General features: G+C 36.1%; 1 protein-coding gene across 7 annotated transcripts in view; it reads left to right on the top strand.

Moving 5' to 3' along the window:
• The first annotated feature begins 3,925 nt into the window (after positions 1–3,925).
• Positions 3,926–20,847, top strand: part of LOC105475655 (transmembrane protein 196) — a 51,553-nt gene continuing 34,631 nt past the window's right edge. The window contains exon 1 of one of the 7 annotated variants that reach the window (XM_011731113.2): positions 3,926–5,260. In XM_011731113.2, the coding sequence (XP_011729415.1) occupies positions 5,102–5,260 (159 nt within the window). In that variant the 5' untranslated portion in view covers positions 3,926–5,101. Of the gene's footprint in view, positions 5,267–20,847 lie in introns of all 7 variants that reach the window. The other 6 variants (XM_011731112.2, XM_011731115.2, XM_071094921.1 and 3 more) reach the window with 6 other exon arrangements.

The raw sequence follows: 20,847 nt of genomic DNA, 5'->3' as shown, positions 1-20,847 counted from the left end.
TTATTTTTAAGTTATTTTTGCTAGGTGTATAATTCTAGCTTAATAGATTTTTGGGTTTTTTTGGTTTTACAAAATATTTCATTACTTTAAAATGTTATTCACTTGTTCTCTGGCTTGAATAATTTTAGATTAGAAGTCTAGAATTGTTGTCTTTGTTCCTATCCACCTAGTGTTTCCTTTTTCTTTTGGCTGCTTTTAAGTTTTAATCCTTATCATTAATTTCCAGCTATTTAATTGTGATATGCCTTGGTGGGGTTATCCTATCTGAAATAATTTGTGTATATCCTACTTGTAGTGTATTGAGCTTATTGGGTTTGTAGTTTTCACCAAATTTGGAAAATAATTGACCATTATTATCACTTCAAATACTTTCATATAGCCCTGTAGAATTGCACCCTACAATTGTGTGGCTTGGAATTTAGCAACAGGCTCGAGGAATCCTTATGGAGATTTATGGATCTCTCTATGAAATACCCTCATCTCCCTGAAAATATTGGCTACCTCAATGTCTTAGTCAGTTGAAGCTGCTATAACAACATGCCATTGACTGGGTGACTTAACAACAAAAACCTACTTTTCACAGTCCTGGAAACTGAGAAATTCAAGATCAAGGTGCCAGCAGATTTGGTATCTGGTGAGGGCCCACTTGCTGGTCTGCTGTCTTCTCATTGTATCCTCACATGGTAGAGAGTGAAAACTAGACTCTTTCTCCTCTTCTAAGAAAACTAATTCTGTTGTGGAAACTCCACCCTCATGAACTCATCAAACCTACCTACCTCCCAAAGGCCCCACCTCCTAACACCATCACATTGGGGTTTAGGGTTTCAACATCTGAGTGTGAGGAAGGAAGGGAAACAAACATGCAATCCACAACACTCAGCCCCTGATAACTCTGCCATTTGTCTCTGAAATTCTGTAAGACCACCATTCTCTGCCTGGTACCCTTCTTCTTGGATCATTATATGTTAAGGGCCTGTAATAAGAAAACAAGCACAGCAAACTTTGCTACTCTCTTACCAAGGATCACAGTTCTGTGCTGCCTACTGTGCACTATCTGAACACTATTATATTTTGTATGCAGTTGAAGAGTAAGTCCAGTCCAGCTTTCTTTATAATGGCCAGGAGTGGAAATACCCATACATTTCATTAAACATTAGAATTTACTATAAACTATCTGTTTGTTTACATGTTTACAGGTTATTAACAATCAGAAACTATTTTGAACATAAATGAGAAAATGTGCTAAATATAGTATTAAATATGATACTTTCTTTGATTAATTTCCACAAGCACTGAAATTACTATTGGATACTGACTTCTGAGCTGCATTATTACTAAAAGCTAAGAAAAGGCAGAAGATAAATTCAGGTTTTATTATATCTGTTTCTTGACTGTTAAATTAAAAAAAATACTCCAAATGTGGGCTATTTTTCTTTTCTGGCAAAACTACTTCATCAAATCCTAGGTAGATCCAATATTTTTTAACTACACTGACAAGAGATTAAATATTAGATGAACTTCTAGCTAAATGATTGAAATCATTTTATGATTTTTTTTCTAATTTTTTGTACTGCATTGGCAATTCAGCCCAGTGCCCACGATCATCATATAAATTTTGCTTATAATAGCTTAGATACATTAAATCAGACCTTAAAATTAATCATTTCACATTTTTAGCTTTTTCAGTAACTCTATATTAATGTGGCAGTATTGATAATTTTGTCAACTTACTTTATTATATTAACACAGGAGGCATCAGTGTACTGTCTACCCATTCCTGGATTTTCCTTCATCCAGATATTAAAATTTCCATAATCTAATTTTGGTAAATGGGTGAATGAGAGAACCTCAGAATCTTTGAATATTTATTGGAAGTGCTTCTTAGGTCCTTAAAGATAGCCACTATAAAGATGGTTTCTTTTATTAAGGCATTTAATAAGAATTATTTTGAGGCTACTCACATTCACTTGTATCATGCATAAGCCAGCAGATGGCAAACTTGAGATTTTTTGTGCTATTGCTCTTGTCAAAGTTGGGGAAATATTGAATTATCTATCAATGGATCTCATGAATAGCTCTTTTGGTGTACTACGGTGTTAGAAAAATCAAATTCAGAAATTGTGGAGCTACTCGTGTTTGGATAGTGCTGTGCTTTATATGATTTTTTCTTGATTTATAGTTTTATCCTACAATTATTTGTCTAGCAAATAATTTGGAGAGATAATTATGATAAGAATCATAAATAGTTTGTCAGTTTGAACTCTTTTTTCTTGATTTCTATATATAGGAGGAAATTTTAGGTGTATTTGGGTTTATCTTAGGAGGATCATTATGTCATTTTTAAAAGGCACAAAAAATATCCTTTGTGTCCCAATAAAGATAACATAGTTTTTTTGAAAATTTTAACGTTGATGCTCATGTTTTAAAACACAAAACAGCAGTTTCCTCTCTAGAAAATAATTGTTTTTATTTTTAAAAATATTTGTTTTATTGTGAATTATTGGTAGTTACTTATGTGAAGATGAGTTGCATTTCTTCCACATACAATTTAATTTTCAAAAGTTTTGGATTTCTAACCAATGACCCAGAATCAATCAAGATTGGTTTTAATCAGGCATATCATAACCAATCTTATATTCCAAGCCATCATATTCAGAGATAAAATGTTAACCATAATATATGTTTTGTTTGTTTCTTTTTCTCTGTGAAATTCAACTATTGCTAATGCCATCCCTATGTTCTCTACAAAAGTTTATTTCCCTTCCTAAATGTCTCCACTAATCAATTCATTTTAATATTACGATTTGTTGTTCTCTTCCTAACAGAGAAGTGTTTTTTTTCCTAAAGAAGTGACTAAAGACAAAGCAAAAATTCAACAACGTATATGCTGTATTATTTATGCATATCAATTGGATAATTTAGATGACTTCTGTAATATTTAAATAAACTTTACATCATTACAACCATACACTAATGAGGTACTTTAGCATGTCTTTCAGGATTTAAAAGTATAGAAATGAATCCACTAATTATCATTCAGTACCAATGTTTATTTGTACTCCAAATATCACAGTAACTGAAGCTCTTTAAGGCTTAATAAATTGTAACTCATCTTCCTTGCATTTGTTTTTATTTTTAAGAGAAGAGGACCCAATTTTTAAATTATAGAATATAAACATATGAAAAAAAATTATAGTGTAGAATTGAGTTTAAACTCTAAAAGAAGCCCTTAATCAAATTTAAGAAAACTAAAACTGGCATTTATGTTACAGAACTTATGCTATAAGTCGCTGAACTTTTATGTTACCATCATGGGAGCTTTAAGAAGCCTCAAACCACAGAGGCGCCTGCACTGCACTGATCTGCATGTGTATAGAAGTCAAGATGTCCTAGTCTCCTGTTAATGTACCCTAACCTCATCTTCCTTTGTTCTATTTTCCTTCAGTCCATCTGCAACTGGAGAACCCAGTTTTTGAGAAAGATGACCCACACCCAGAACCCTCTCTTTATCCCACTTCCTAGATTTCCTTGATAGAATACCTTGAGATTTTTCATAAAACTAGAGTAATGAAAATGGGGTCTAAATACAGCGATCCCTAGACATCTAGACTCTCACAGGCATCAAAAGACAATGCAAAAATACCCCAGGCCAAGCTGGACTGGCCCCTGCCCTAAAGATTTTGATGAAAACAGACCGTCAAAAATAGTTGTGCATTAAGCCAGACGTGTTTTGTTTTGTTTTTGTTTTTGTTTTAATAATGCCTGTTCTAATGCATACACGTCTCTTGAATTTGGATGAGAATATATGATCCCAGCTCAGTTGGATCTAGCTATGCATCCTAGAACGTGTGGTCACGCTCCTAGAGGAAAGCAAGGGTCTGCGGCTGGAAAGGAACAAAATCACCCTGGAGATGCGGCCCCAGTCAACTGCTTCTTCGCCCTCCGACACGGAAGGCGACAGGCTATAATAGCCAGGAGTGGACATTCCTTGTAAGCAGGCTTGAATCTAGCTCTCCTAGACAGGGGAGTTCCTTGATGAAGGGCCTTGAGAGTCCTAGTGACATTAGGAATCTGGCTTTTTCCACCCCTCTCCGTCTTTCTTTGCTCACTGCTCCCCCTACCCCGCGTACAAGCCAAAGAAAGTTTTTCTCAGAATGAGCCTGCGTTGACGTAGGCATCGCCTCCCCTCTCCGCTGGATAGAAGCCCAGAAAGGAGCCACGGAGAGAAGCGGAGGTAGGGGTCGCCTGGATTCCTGTTGCTGCGGTCCGGGGGCGGGGCGGATCAAAGGCCAGCCAAGAGTATTGGTCCTGGATCTACAAATACATCAGGCTTTTTCCTCCTCCGTCAACCTCCTAAATCCCAATGAGGTCATAGCAATGAGAGAGAATCAGCTGGAGAGAGAGGGGGAGGAAGAGGACGACGACGAGGGAGAAGAAACCCAGACGGGAAGAGGCCATCAGACAAGGTCGCTTTTTCTGGTGACATAGCAACTGCAAGGAGTGTGGTGCTGAATATCATCCGCCCGCTCTGCCTGGGGATCCAGAGACTTGCAGAAGCACTTTGCATTGCCACGAAAACAAAGGCGAGACGAAAGGGAGAGGGAGAGAGAAGCTCGGAGCAGTTCTCTTTGGGTCTCCGGGAAGCAAAGCTCCTCTCCTCGGCAATGAAACAGAAGGGACCGTGTGAAAGGGTCTGGTAGGCTGAGGAGGGGGCGGGTTTCCCTGCGGAGATTTGGGACGCGACAGAACTCTGGACAGCGCCTGGGGAGCAGGGCTCGGAGCTCCCTGGGTTACTCCAGGTTTCCGGCTCCTTAAAAGCCCTGGTACTGGTGTGCAATCTTCGCACCACCGAACCGAACCCAGGAAGATCCTTCTACGATCCCTATCTGAACGTGCCAGGGGGTGGAGCAGCTCCTTTGCCTCTGGTTCAGCCAGGGAAGGTCTTCGTTTCTGGAAATCCAGCCCTTGTGGATAATGCCTCGCTCTTGAAGAAAAGTTTTGGGATCTGGTAGGGGGTGGAGGGGTAAGGAGGATAGTGGAAGAAAAAAAGATAGATGGTTGGTTTCTCTCCCTGATCTGGAAGGAAGATGACCAAGGAAGGATGTGCACCAGCGGTCAGATTATCGGGAGCCTCTTGGTGCTTTCCGTGCTGGAGATAGGGCTGGGGGTGTCCAGTGTGGCCGTGGGGGCAGTCAGCTTCAGCCTGGCCCTCCGAGAGCACAAGCCGCAGCTCGGAGACTCGTCCCCGGTATGGAGCGGGGTGTGTGTACGTTGAGCCATTTCACTCTCTCTTTACCTCCTTACGGTGATGGTCAGGGTGCGCGCATTAGTCACTCCCTCCCTGGGAAACAAAATCGTAAATCTCTGGCTTGCATGTAGGTTCATGCTGACAGGCTATGCTTCTTTACATTGTCCTTTATTCATTTTTATTTATTTTTTTCCTTACTTGGGCTAAAGACTAAATTAAATGGCTTTGTTTAAAGGTGGGGGTGGGGGATTAGTTTCCACTGGCTGATTCTGCAAAGGGCTGCTCTGCCCAGTGGTGCTGTTCGGGAGGCGGGGGGAAGGGGGGTGTCACACCTGTCAAGGGCAGGCTCACTTAATCTTTTCTTCCTTCTACAAGGAAAATCAAAATAAGAGTGTTCCATCATTTTTCTGTATCAGGGAACAAGCAGAAATAGTTATGCATTTATCACTGGGCAATAATGCCCAAGGTACACCAAAGGCAATACCAATAACAAAAAGAGAAATGTGGTGTGAGTGTGAAAGGAAGTTTGTGGGTGCATTTCATTCCAGAAAACATTGCTCTTAATTTTCCTGTGCTACATTTCTGATATTTCACCTCTGAAAACTCTTTTGTAAGTTCTAGACAGTAAGTTAGAAAAACAACTGGTAAGATGTGTAACAACATTCTAATTGGAGAATAATTCTGCTTACAGAGTACCAAACTGCTCAAAGAAACTGTCATAGTTATCTCTAGGTCAGATGTTGGATTCAACAAGCTTCTTTTTTATTAGGGTGAATCTTCAAGAAAGCCTTAGAAACCTATTTCTTCCACCAATAATCAATAAAATAACTCAGCACCATTCCTAATGTGAATCTAATTGTGAAAACCAGTTTTTTCCTTCCTTCAAGCTACATGGCTTTCATATTTACTACCAAGACTATAAAGATGAATCAGAGCACTGTCTTAAAATACTACTCCATAGTGGAGGAAACAAAATGGTACATCAGTAACTTTGCCAGCAATGAGAAATTAGAGTGTGATTTCAGAGAGATACAGAGGCAAAAAAGGGGGAGAAAGATTGGGGTGGTCAATGAAATATCCACAAAAGAAGTATTATTTTATTCTTGATCTTGGAAGTTTATCAGGACTTAGAATTGATGTACTGCAGTGTTAACTAATGCTTCACAGTGTAAGATCTGAGGCCATACTACCTGGTTGCAAATCCCAGATCTACCACTTACTTAGCTGGGTGACTAGCCAAAGTTTCCTTATCTATAAAATGGGGTCGTTAAAAGGAACACATTAAATACAGTTGGCCCTCCCTATTCATAGGGGATTGGTTCCAGAGCGCTGTTGGTTACCAAAATCTGAGGATGCTGATGTCCCTTATGTAAAATAGTGCAGTATTTGCATATAACCTAGGCACATCTTCCGATACACCTTACATCATCTCTAGATTACTTACAATACCTAAAACAATGTAAATGCTATGTAAATAGTTGTTATACTATATTTCCTTTGTATTATTGTTATTGTTGTATTTTTTTTTCCAAATATTTTCAATCAGAGGTTGGTTTGTATTCATGGATGCAGGACCTGGGAATACAAAGGGCTGACTGTAATGTTCTTAGTAAAGTGAATGGAATGTAGTAAGCACTGAGTAAATATGAGCAGCTAATACTGAATGCACAGACTGGCAGTGGAGGGCGTGAGAAAAGACAGTCTTTCAGGAAGCATAGATGAAGGCAAAAAACTGGGACAGGTTGGGTTGTGGTCCAGGAAGAGTAGGCTCTTCTATTTTTCTGGGGCTTAGGTGTGTAAGAAGAAGATAAGAATAGAAAAAATGATTGGGGCCAGACCATAGGAGACTGTGTACCAGTTGGAGGCAACAGATTCACTTCCTCATATTTCGAGTAATAATAACATCCATTCTTACTTCCCCTTCCCAAAGCGATACTGAGGAAATGCAGAAGAAAGCTAGACAGAAAATTATTCATCTCTTTGCTAAATTATGAATTAAAAATCTGGATTATTTATGAATGCCAAATAAGATTTTACAATAATTAACCTGTCACAATACACATAGTCTACAATCAAACTACATTTTGATTACTGTTGTAAAACTCCTTTCAACACATTAATATCATTACTATAAGGTTTCTGAATTAAATTTAAAAGGCAGTGGAAATAAAAGCTGCACTATAAAAGGATTATTTTTATACAGAGAGACCCTAAAATTGTAAGCTTTTTATCTAGGACAAGTGCACTAAGGCTTTAAGCCACTGCTGCATTTTGATTATTTGGCCCCGAACACAGAAATCAAAAAAAAAAAAAAAAAAGAGGTAGCTTAAAAGTAAAGATAAGGGCTTAAAATGTATGAGATGGATGCTTACACAGATTATTTCAAGGCACTATTTCATCTGATTAATCAGGCAGGGATGCTTCCTGTAATAAATTTTTAAAATATGGGCAATTAGAAGGAAAAATCAGTTGACTATAATTTCATAAAGAACGAAAGCTATAGGTGTCATTATAGCATTTTTGTTTCTTCTTGATTCTTTGTTATAGCTGATATGGTCATCTACAATGAAAGCATAAAATCAGAGGCATAAGTGTTAGATAACAATTAATAAACATTGAGTAATATGCTTTGGAAAAGATATAGTCATGTGAATTACAACTGATGTAAAAGATTTATAGACAGGAAGTTAAATGCACAGAGTTCTGTTTCCAAGTTGCTGTGTGAAAGTCACTCTTCTCAGCCTCCAGTGCATCATCTATAATGGGAATGGACTGGGTTTAGCAGCACACAGATTTATAAATCCCTGAGAATTGTATTGCTGTAGGTTGAGATTTGGAAATCTAGAGATTTAAATGGTGGTATCCAGAACAAAATATGATACTAAGTTGCATTTTATATATATTATGCTAAAATTCCATCCATCTATTAACATATCTGATATCTTATAAAACTTAATTTATTAAACAAACTTTTCTAAGCCTAGTTCTCCCATGTGTAAACCACAAGGTAGTATTTTTAAATATTTAAAAGTTTTCTTATCTAAATCATTTAATATTTACAGGTTTTATTGCTTATTTTACTGGAGCATATTTGATTTATACATTATATCTTTATCTGCTTAAAAAATCTGATGTTTTGCTTCAGCAAAATTTACAGCATAAACAATGCACATATCTTTTCTGTAGACTCTTGGTTTACCATGGCAACAACTCAGCCAATTGTAGGATTTTGTTGAAATTCACCTCTGCACATTCTGATCTATATTATAGTAATCCAAATGAGGTGCTGTATATAAATTATAGCTGCTCCAAAGTATTATTTTTAATATTTAAGCTTTTAAAATTTATTTAATAAAAAATAAAGTGAAAGAAACCTCTCAGTTACTGCAAATGTACACAATTTGAAGCTAGTGTGTCTCTAACCAGGTAACATATCATTTTTTCTTCCAGATCAAGTACTTGACAAAAGAGATTCATATCCTTTGGCATAAGATGAAAATGCTGCTCCTATGGCCCCCCAAAAATTACAAACATATTTTTATGCCCCATTTTAAAATTAACTTAAATTATACAAGTAATTTATAAATACATTCAAAATGTTTTTCAAAGTTATAACTAAAGTCCTCTTCCCTACTCCCTTATCAAAATTAGACACCATTATATTCTTATAGTTTCACAGACATTTCTCCATGAAGAAAAAATAGTTTTGATCTGGGCATATAAACCAATTTTCATCAAATTTTTGCATATAATAAAGCCCATTAACAGATTCTGTAGAGGCCAGGTAAAGAATCTCTTTCTTATATGATTCATACTCTCATTCTCAAATGCTGCTGATTGTCCACTGGGCATAAGCAGTTGGATGATTGACAATCAGATAAGTTAGGCAAGCCAAACTACTGGGAAATATAGTTATTATTTAGGGGGCCATACCGTGCATCAAAAGGGATGTAAATATGTGTTCACTTCTGGTGTTGATAATGGTATAATAGAAAATATGGTGAGTTTTGTCACATTTTTATTTATTTGACGAATTTCTCATAGTCTAGATTCTGTTCACATGTAAATGGCACATACTGGAATTTCTATCCAAAGTCCATGACAAAATCTACTTTGAGATTTTTGTTCTTATTCAAGGGTATAACTGGTCTTGAAGTCTTTGTCCTAGAAACATTAAGAGATAACTAATAATATTTGCATCAGTCACCTACTAATTGACAGTTTGCTTGATAGAAACATCTGAACAAAGTCAAACCTTTTAATTTGGACATTTTTGCCTGAAATACCTTAGTTGGGTCTCTGCGTTGACTTAATTATGAGCCGGATTATCCAATGTGTACTTTGAATAGAACCAAACTATCTAACTTTTTTGTATATTCATTTGGTCTTCACGCAACAATTAATCATACTGGTAGATTAATACAATCTGAAATGTCTCTCTTTGGCTTCAATAAAAGCTATAATAGATTTTCGTGTGTGTGTGTGTGTGTGTGTGTGTGTGCAAGTGCAAATTTAAACAGAGTTCAAAATAAAAATATATATAATATATGAGATACATATATGATACATATGTATAATCCTATATATGATATATATATAATCCTATGTATATCTCATATATATATATATATATGATCCTGTTCACGTAAATGGAATTTCTGTACCTAAATAACTAGGTCCAGCATTGGTCTAAATATTTAAATTTGTCTTAGTAATCTAGAGAAATTTTCTTGTGGCCACTCTACAGATAGATGTTTCAACATGCAAAATGGACAGTGCCTTGATAATTAGACTCTCATTGAGCATATTTCTAGAAAAGAGAAAGAGAGAAGAAGCTGTGTGACAACTTTCCTCTGTAATGTACAAAGCCATGCAGTCCTTTAACTGCAGATCTAATCTATACATACTTCATTAAAATTAGATGACAATCAGATTAGATTCATACATCTCACTCAGTATAACTGTGTCAGTGGAAACGTTTTATTTCTTCACCAAATCAGTCTCGTTATTCCTAAAAGGAGGAAAATATTAGCTCATATTTCATGGAGTTCTTGTGAATCTCAAAAAACAATGTTTCTAAAGCTGCTAGTTCTGGGCCTGGCATAGAGTTAGGGATCAGTGAGCATCAGCTGCTGCTTTCTCTCCGCTGGCTGGTGCTGCTCCTTGCCTGCCTGGGACCTAGAGTCCACTAATGGTGCTCTGGCTCTCAATATTTCTCCCACACCTTTCATCAACCCTAGTTCGACCCATTCTTTTTGTTTTCGTTGTTCCTGTACAGTATGTATCTAGTTAGGTTTTGATTTAATTAGGATAATTACATTAGCAACTATGAAAATGTACCAAAATATCTATATTAGAAAACTCTTGTAATATTTAGTTTAAAACCAAATGAGAAAACATAAAACCCTTCTTTCTTTGTTTTTCTTTTGGAGTGAGAGAGGGTGGTAGAAACTCTATCATAAAGATATTTGGTAATCAGATTAATAAGACAATTATATAAATTAGACAAATTGAATAGTGTGAATATGGTGACCATTATTTATGCCATAAAACAAAGTATTCAAAAAGCAGTTAGAACTATGTAAATACTTTTTGAAAAGTCAAAGTACAAATTAACACATCTAATAGATACTTAATATCTTAGATATTTAGTAAATAAAGATACTTAACATCTTAGAAACTTGAACTGCCTGAAGAGTAGCTCTACAAGCCATGTTTATTACATGATGTATTATTCACAGACACCTCAATTAAATACCTAGATTTCAACAATGACTATTATAACCTTAACTGGTGCCCATGATTTATTAGTACCAATAGTAAAACTCCCAAGAAGCAATTCTAAGTTCCATTAGTTTGCAATCTATTGTTAAATATTGAATAAAACTATGTGGTCAAGGCAAAAAGAAAATATTAATGGTTAAATAAATAGATCAGCTTGGGAGATAGAGTGCCCTGATCTATTTATCCTGTAGAAATAATGCTAGACATGATTTATTAATAGTTAACTAATGTCCAGATGCTTCCATATGTACTATTATTTCTAATTTTAACAACTTTGTGAAAATGTGGTATTTTATAAAGTTTAAGTAGAAAAAGGAACTTACCTAGGGTCCATTGTTATTTAATCAGCTGAGTCAGTACTTTAAGTCAGAGCAATATTGTTTCAAAGTCTGTACTTTTTCTATTGTGTTGTGTGGAACTTTGGAAATTTTCATGAAAAAGTCTTTCACTGAGGCCCGACCTCATTATTTGCTCCCCATCCTTGAATATATGTACCAGGCAGGATACCTTAAAGGCTAAGTCCCAATCATTCCTTTTATCTATTTTCCAGAAGAGACTAGCAAGTCAATCATCAACAAGTACAACCCCCACGTTACCAGAATTTTGCATCTAAGATATTGGACCTAAATTGTTCCTGCCATCAAGGCTTAAGACTTAGTGTTAAATTATGAATTTCAAACTATCCTTAAATATTATAAGGGCTAGTGAGTGTAGCACATGACAACAAATTTAAACAGAGTTCAAAATAAAAGGTATAAGCAAGAGATCACTTACTCTTCATCTAAGCCTTGGAGACAGAATAGGTTTCCAGTGGGCAGAGGAGGAAAGGTGTGCAAAGCAAAACTATTAACATTCGTACAGTCATGGAGAAGAGGTAAAGGCAATAAAATGGAGTTTTTGTGGGGCACTGAGGATATCAACCTTGTTAGGGCAAGATATGTTCATGTAAAAACTGTGAAATGAAGATCTGCCTCTTCTAAATAAGATGGTACCAGTCTTGAAAAGGTACTGAAAGAATGGCAAGACTAGTCTGCTCTTGATACCCTACTAGGCTTGGAGAGCTCTATTGGGTAGAACTTGACAATCACGAGGTCAAGGCAGTTAAGCCCAGGCAATGCTGCTCAATTTCCAGGCAAAATGCCAGCTGGGTTCTGAGATGTACATCCTGGATCAAAAGAAAGACTTGAGGAAATCCTTGAAATTGAGAAAATGTAAATTTACCATCGCAAATCTAACCACATTTTCAAATGTCATTCCTGTTGATGGTAGATTTTTAAACTTGTAAATTTCTTATGTTCAGTGAATCTCACAGCCGGCTGGCATATAAAAACAGAAATTTGTGCATTTAAGTGGAGATATCAGCATAATACAAAGAAATAAGAATAGGTTTGGGAGCTATTAAGATCTGGGTTCATATTCTACCTCTAGCACTTTTTTATTGTTTAGGCTTGAGTGAGTTACATTATCTCACAGAACAATCAGTTAATTCATCTGCAAAATAGAAATACCACCACTTATCTCATGGAGTTGTTCTAAAAATTAAATGTGATAGTTATATTAAAGTATTCAATATACGCATTAGATATTTGCTAACCATGTCTGATCCACAACAATGGGATGCATGTTTTGGTCTCTTTTCTGGAAAATCTATAATCTGCGTGTGGTTTCTATTTGTCATTTATAGACATATTTTATTTTTATACATTTATGAAGAGGATCTTCTTGTAAGACCATTGATTAAATTGACCTTGGACTCTAGGCTTGCTAACATTTAGGTCATATACCCTGTCTTAGAAACTGTTTACTCTACATAACTGATTTTGTTCCCTAGTAATAGTTGTGATTTGGTGTGCATGTTCCAGAGTTCCAGGAATAATTGTTTTAGGTCAATGTTGGAATAACAAAGTATGATTTTTGTTTATTCTACTAAACAGAGACGTATGTTTGATTTTCTTGTTATATTTGGCAGGGTTTTTTGAATTCTTAGTTGCCTTCTTTTTTAATTTGTACCCTGCCAATTATTTTTCCATATGGATCATTATGTTAATAACAGCAATGGCAGCTTATATTTATAATAAACCATATTGCCTAAGAAATCCAACTGCTCTCATTACACCATTTATCCCAGCAGATAAATTTATTCACTTAAGGGATGAGAGACTAAAGGATTTAGGATTTAGTGATTTAAGATCCGAAAGTGAAACCAGTAACAGAACTAGGATAAAAATCAAAATCACCTAAAGAGAGAAATATGTGTAGGAGTCTGTGTGTGCACACCCAGGCACAGAGAAGGTAAAAAGATAAGCAATTCCTAAGAAAAAGTTGGTAATTGTCATCAATATACAATTTAAGCTGCATTTTTAGGCTGCTATTACCCTGACGTGGGGCCAAGTTCCCAATGCCATGACCTTCTGTGCAGCTATGTTTGTTTCCATAACTGGCTAGCTTTCAGAAACCACCACGCATGTTGGATGAACATTCATCTGTTGTGTTGGCAATTCTTGGGAAGAGCATAACTTCCATTATTTAATCCCCTAGGGTCATTGGCTATTTTCAAATATGTAAGAACAGGTCACAAATCAGACTCAAAGCTAGCACAACTCAAGGGAGTAATTTTTTTTCTTTCTCCTTCACTAAATTCATCATCTACATTTTAAATCCTATTATAGTTTCCACATGTTTCAAGTTGTGAGCTTTTTACTTGAATGTTGTCCTAGGCTATACCCAAGTACATTTTAGTCATATTTGATATAAAAGAATCTTAAACATAAAATATAAGCAAAATCATGTAAATTGGAGTAACCTACATTAATATAAAACTACTTTAAGTGACATAAATACACTTATTAAATTATTATGAACTATATAATACAGAGGTTCTGCACAAATATATAAAAAGTTTAAGTTACTGCAGTAACTAGAAAATTATTGATAACATTATCCATACATTGATGCTTAATATTAATCACATTCCTTTTTACTACCCTCTAGAAGTAATCACTATTATAAAGGTTTATATGAATTTAATTTTAAAATTTATTTATTATATTTGACTAAGATAATAAAAAGTTTAACTCCAAAGAGAAACTCTTCTGAATTTTTTTTACTACTATCTATGAGATGGGTTTTCTTTTGTTTTAAGAGCCTATGTGAATAATGACTATAACTAAGATTTATTTAGAAAAAATGACATTTAAATATACTGCAAATTCAAAGTTCCCCTTATATAAAATTCACAAGTTTGGTTATGATTTTTCTGTCACTTTCGAAGCAGAAACAGCTCTAACACCTAAAAGCCTTATTTATTTAGCATGCTCAAAATATTCAAGAGATCATTTTTTAAAAAAGAAAAAACTATCACAAAACAGAATTGGAACAGAACACAATGCATAATGCATTAAAAACAAGAAAGATTCATTACATGAACACTGAGGGGGAGATGTGAAGAAATTGCATTCTGAGAATTAAGGCTGATTTGTTCGGTGCACTGAAAGATTTGGGTCCTGGGCCAGTTTGAAGTTTCTGAGATTTTTTTGGACTTGGATTTATTTAGAAGTGTGTGCATGCTTGTTAGCTACATGCTATGTCTGGTGATTTCTTCTGAAATTTATTCTTAAGTTCATCTTTCCTTCAGTTACTTCAGTCTCTGAAAAGGTTTCTGTCACTATCTGATGTGCATCTTCATTTAACACCATGAAACTATTCTTTCCATCTCTCTCTTGAGTGCTTCTGGTTTAATTTCTGTTTGCTGTGGTTGTATCTTATCTCACCTGGTCTGCTAAGCCACCAAGATGGCTGGTGTTAATGGAGGAACGCCTTATCACATAAACTTGTCTGTTGTACATTTTATCATCTTGGGATTTTATTTTTCTATGAAGTTGATCATATGTGTGAGAGGTTATGTCTCTTTTGATAAAAGATGTACATTACCCTTTTCCAGTTAAACTGATGGTGAAATTTTCTGTAGTGGAAGAAACATGGTATATGGAACTATATTCCTTACATTATTTCAGTCCTTCATTATAGTTTAAAAAATAAGAAATTAGTTTGAGTTTAAGGAAAAAAGAACATTGCATAATTAGCAGGGTTTTCCATGGACTAAGAAAAGAAAGAAATATAAATAGGAAGATGGAAAGTGGCTTGAAGATGTACACTACGCTAAAATTGCAGAACTGGGAGAGGGGAAAGCTGAAAGCCAAGACCACCGAGAAGATCTGTAAATCTAATAAAGGCAAGGAAGGTCCAGGGACCTGGATTGTGAGCCCAGGGAGTGGGACCCGCAGGGATTAGGCTTATGAAGATGGGGCCAAGTCAGCGTTGAGGTCAATGGCAATAACACTTGATAGGCCTTAATTCTGTAGTCCCACTGGGTTGGGATGAGACAAAAAGGGAAAAGACAGCGTGGTGTGGAAGAAAGCTCTGCGGGACTCCAGGAGCGCAAGCTTCTGTTGTCACTCTCATGAGCCACCTGCTTACTTTCCTTGGTTCTCTTTCTTGTTCGATTTAGTGAACAAATATTGATTCCATGGCTACTGTGTTCTATATTGTGATTTTGGTCCTGAGAGTCTAGCAGTAAATAAAATAACCATAATCTCTGATCTTCTGATGCTTAATTCAAAAAGAAATATAGACAATGACTAAATAATACACTAATTAAAATTAAAGACTGTGCTATGTTAAACAGGAAAATAGGCTGGGTGCCGTGGCTCACGCCTATAATCCCAGCATTTTGGGAGGCCGAGGCAGGCAGATCGCTTGAGGTTGGGGGTTTGAGACCAGCCTGGCCAACATGATGAAACCTCATCTCTACTAAAAATACAAAAATTAGCTGGGCATGATGGCACATGTCTGTAATCCCAGCTACTTGGGAGACTGAGGCAGGAGAATCACTTGAACCCAGGAGGCAGAGGTTGCAGTGAGCCGAGAACATGCCACTGCCCTCCAGCCTGGGCAATAGAGCGAGACTCCATCTCGAAAAAAAAAAAAAAAAAAAGGAAAATATATAGGCTTATGAAGAATATAAAATAACTTTACTAACATTGGGGAAATCAGGAAAGCATCTCTAAGAAAGCAATATTTTCTCAAGAATGATGAGGCATTAACCAGACATACAGAGGGAAGAGCATTGTTTCATGCAGAGGAATAGCATGAGTAAAGATGCTGAGATAGGAAAGCTTTGGTGTGTTCAAGAAACTGAATGAAGTCCAGGGTGACTGAAGTATGACCTGAGGAGGAGGAGGTAGAAGGCATTGGGTGAGATAACGAGGTAAACAGGGGTAAAAATTAGAACTTTATATACATGCTACAACATTTAGATTTTTCCCTAATTATAAAAGGATCTATTGAAAGCGTTTGAGCAGGAAATGGACAAGATTATAAACGTCATTCTGGTTTTCAGTTTAGAAAATGTATTGATGTCACACAGGAAGTCACAGGTGTAGTTAGGAGGCTATTAAGATGTATGATACAATGGTTACTGCAGTGAAAGTGGAGGTGGTAAAACACAAAAGCACAGATATTTACTTGATAAGACTTTGTGTTTTGTGTTCAATTTTATGCCATTATAGAAGGGATGTATTAAGAATAACTACCAGATTTTGAGATCAAGCAAATGATAGAATCGAGTTTCTGTTTACTTTTTTGAGAAGTAGATTATTAGAAAAGAGAAAAACTCTGTGTGCATGTGTGTGTGTGCGTGCATGTGTGTGCGTGCATGTGTGTGTGTCCGGTGTAGGATGGGAGATCAAGAATCTGTTTGTGACCCGTGAAAGTAGAGATGCTTGTGAGATATCAAAATGGAGAGATGCTGTGGACTGTTAGATAAATAGGTCTAGAGTTCAGAAGAAAAGGCTGTGCTAGAAATATCAGTGTGGGAGTAATTAGTAAATACAAAATATTTTTAAGGTCATATGTTTGGTTGAAACCATCCAAATAAAGCTTTTAGTTACTACAATATTTAGAGGCTGGATAGAAATGAGGAACCAGAAAAAAGGTACTGAGAAGTTTGGCCAGAGAGATATGCTGAGGACCAGAAGAGTGGTGTAAGCAAAGACCAAAGGAGAGATTTCCTTGTAAGATGAAGGCTGAAAGGTGGTGGTTATTGTTTGCTTTTGCAAGAGTAGCTGAAGTATGGTAACAGGAATATAAGTCAGGCTAAAGTGTGCTGAAAATATAATGGGAAATAAGAATCTAGAAATTGTAAACAAGAGGCTTAGTGGCGAAGGGAGATGGGTTCTGTATAGAGATAGAGCAATAGACTTTGGAGTCAAGGAAATTTTCTATTTTTAGGGGAGATTTTGGAACATGTTTACGTGCCAATGTGAATAACGGGGTACAAAGAGATAAATATGTAAAGAGAAAAAGTCTTTAAGAGCTAAAGGGGGAGTTTTTTTGTTAAGTGTCGTCTTTGTCTATTGTATAAACAGAGAGAGCAAGTCAAGTATGAGTGAAGATGCACATTAAATGGCCAATGCAGAGAGGAGTCTTGGACAGCGTCTGCCTTTTTGTGTAGGCTGAGACTCTAGGAGTCAATAGCTGAGGGTAAACAAGACATAGAATTCTGGGTATGTGGGCACTGAAAGCATCATTAAAATGTTTTCTCTTCCTATTGGTTGAGAATTATAATTGAGTCATGCAATGAACTAGAGATTTAGAAATAACTTATTCTAAATTCATCATTTCACAAATAAGTAAACTTAAGTCCAGAGAATCAGGCTAGCTGTAGAACTAGGACCAGAGTCCAAATCACCTATTTTTTTATTCAAACATTATTTCTACAGATGACTCAAAATATTAACTATCCTTGAAATAATCTTTCAACCAGAAGGAAAATGCAGTTATCCGGCCACTACCCAAAACTGAACAGAAATGATCCCAAATTATTGGCAGTGCTAAATCATAATGGAAATATAATTAGCATGTTAACAGATTTCAGGGGTTTCTACCTGTTCAGAAGTTTCAAAGAAATGGCTTTCTATACCAATTTTGGCATGTTTTCCATGGTGCTTTTCCAGACCAACTGAGAAATGGAAGCTAATTTTTAGAAGTTAATATTTTCCAAACCCACAAGAGTTATTGATCAATTTAGATAAGTAAGTGAATTGCCTTCAAGAAGGTATTTTAAAAACAGAGTCCAAAGCTCATTTATCAAGCAGTGAACATTCAAAACTTTGGACTGGAAATGTCAAAGTCATTTGGCTATTAATGTTTGCTATCTGAGCATTTTCTTTTTAATTCAAACAAATAGGAATCAAAATTTATAAATTTACTACACCATTTGCCTGGAGTTCTTAGTAAAACAACATGCATATATATAAAAAGAGCTTCATCCAACACTATATTAAAAGATAAATGCCTTTTAATCATGGTATATGTTTAAAAAGGTAACCTTTTTAATGCTTTTATTTTTAACCATGGATACAGTGAAGCATATTTATTAGTGATAGGGTGGGCTGTTTTCTAATACAAAAGTAAGAAACTAAAATATCGTTATAAAAGACAAGCAATATTAATTAATTTTATATGCCAATCACTTATAATTAAAGTAAAATATTTTCTCAAAGGATCAGTTATTTTGGAGAAAAAAAAGGAGTAACTTTAACTCATAATTTTGCTAATGTCTTTTCAACTCCAGCCAAGCTATCTCACTAAACCTCTTAGACCCTCAGACCTTCAGACTAGTCTTTTAGAGAAAGACATGAGGGTTTATAAAATACTAAGACGAAGGCATTGGCCAGACGTTGTGGTTCATACTTGTAATTCCAGCACTTTGGGAGGCCAAGGCGGGTGGATCAATTGAGGTCAGGAGTTCAAGACTAGCCTGGCCAAAATGGTGAAACCCCATCTCAACTAAAAATACAAAAAGAAAAAAAAAAATAGCTGGGCATGGTGACGCGCACCTATAGTCCCAGCTGCCTGGGTGGCTGAGGTGAGAGAATCGCTTGAACCTCGGAGGTGGAGGTTGCAGTGAGCCAAGATTGTGTCACTGTACTCCAGCCTGGGTGACAAAGTGAGACTTCATCTCAAAAAAAAAAAAAAGAATAAAAGTATTCACTGCAATATAAGATGCAAGTTTTGGAGGTATTACGCTATAGGTTATCAGAAAACTTATGCAGGTAAAAAGTAAACTGCCTTAGAGCTAATTTAGGAAAACATTGTATTTTCTGAGTGACAAGATATTTGGGAAGAAACTTGTCTTTTCTTGACTTGTAGCCATAGTGCATCATCTAGACTTGCACGGTCAAATGTAGTAGCCACTAGCCACATGTGGCTATTGAGCACCTGAAATGTGGCTAGTCTGAATTAAGATGTGCTGCACACTATTCACAATAGCAAAGCCCTGGAATTAACCTAATTGCCCATCAATGATGGACTGGATAAAGAAAATGTGATACATATATACCTGGGATACTATGCAGATGTAAAAAGGAACAAGATCATGTCTTTTGCAGGACATGGATGGAGCTGGAGGCCATTATCCTCAGCAAACTAACACAGGAAGAGAAAACCAAATACCACACGTTCTCACTTAAAAGTGAGCTAATGTATTTTAATAAGAGCTTTTAATAAGAGCTCACTTTTAAAGTGAACTACTAAGACATTAGCTCGCTTGTAAAAGAGCTAAATGATAAGAACATAAGGACTCATAGAGGGAAACAACACACACTGGGGCCTTTCAGAGGGTGGAAGGTGGGAGGAGGGAGAGGATCAGGAAAAATAACTCACCAGTCTAGGCTTAAGACTTGGTTGAGGAAAATAATTTGAACCACAAGCAACCATGACACAAGTTTACTCATATAACGAACCTGCAGATGTACCCCTGCACATGTAACTTTTAAAATAAAAGTTTAGAAAACAAAGATGGGCTGCAGGTAAAAAATACACACTAGATTTCAAAGACTGAGTATGGAAAAGAGAATGTAAAATGTCTCAAGTCGTTTTATGTTGATTTCATGGAAAAATGATGATACTTTTTATAGCTTAAATAAACTATATTATTGAAATTAATTCCCCCTTTTGATCTTTTAATGTAACTACTAAAAAGTATAGTTATATATGTCATTTGCATTGTGGCTTACATTAGATTGCTATTGCATAGCTTTTGTATGAATACATTTTTTTGATCAAAAGAAATGAGTCAAGAAACTTCATTTTTTAAAATATATATAGAGAGGCTCACTCTGTCTTCCAGGCTGGAGTCTGGAGTGCAGTGGCACAATCTTGGCTCACTGCAACCTCTGCCCACCAGGTTCAAGCGATTCTTGTACCTCAGCCTCCTGAGTAGCTGGGATTACAGGCATATGTCAGCATGCCTGGTTAATTTTTATATTTTTAGTGGAGACAGGGTTTTGCCATGTTGGCCAGGCTGGTCTCAAACTACTGGCCACAAGTGATCTGCCTGCCTCAGCTTCCCAAAGTGCTGGAATATAGGCATGAGCCACCACGCCTGACCTTATGTTTTGTTTTGCTAAGACATTAACTAGAGATGAGGAAAGTCTTTAAGACAATTTGTGTTATTTTTTTGGCATAGTCATAAACTGGAAGGCAGAGTTGGCTTATTTGCCTTGTAGAGACACCAGAAACAGGTGTTACAGTACAGCATTTCCCAAAATAAACCGCTAAATTACTTGTACCCATGACACAGAACTTTCAATTTTATTTTTTTACGAGTAAAACCAAAATCTCTCTGTTACTTTTTGTTCGTGGGATTTCAAGTATAGTATAATCTGGCAAGTACCAAAAGTGTTCCAGGCAAGGGAAGACTATTTCCCACTTCTCCCACTGAACTGAAATTCATTCACTCATCGATTTATTCA

Source organism: Macaca nemestrina, chromosome 4 (assembly GCF_043159975.1).
Source record: "Macaca nemestrina isolate mMacNem1 chromosome 4, mMacNem.hap1, whole genome shotgun sequence".
NCBI classification, from domain to species: Eukaryota; Metazoa; Chordata; class Mammalia; order Primates; family Cercopithecidae; genus Macaca; species Macaca nemestrina.
This window is presented reverse-complemented; position numbering and strand designations above follow the sequence as displayed.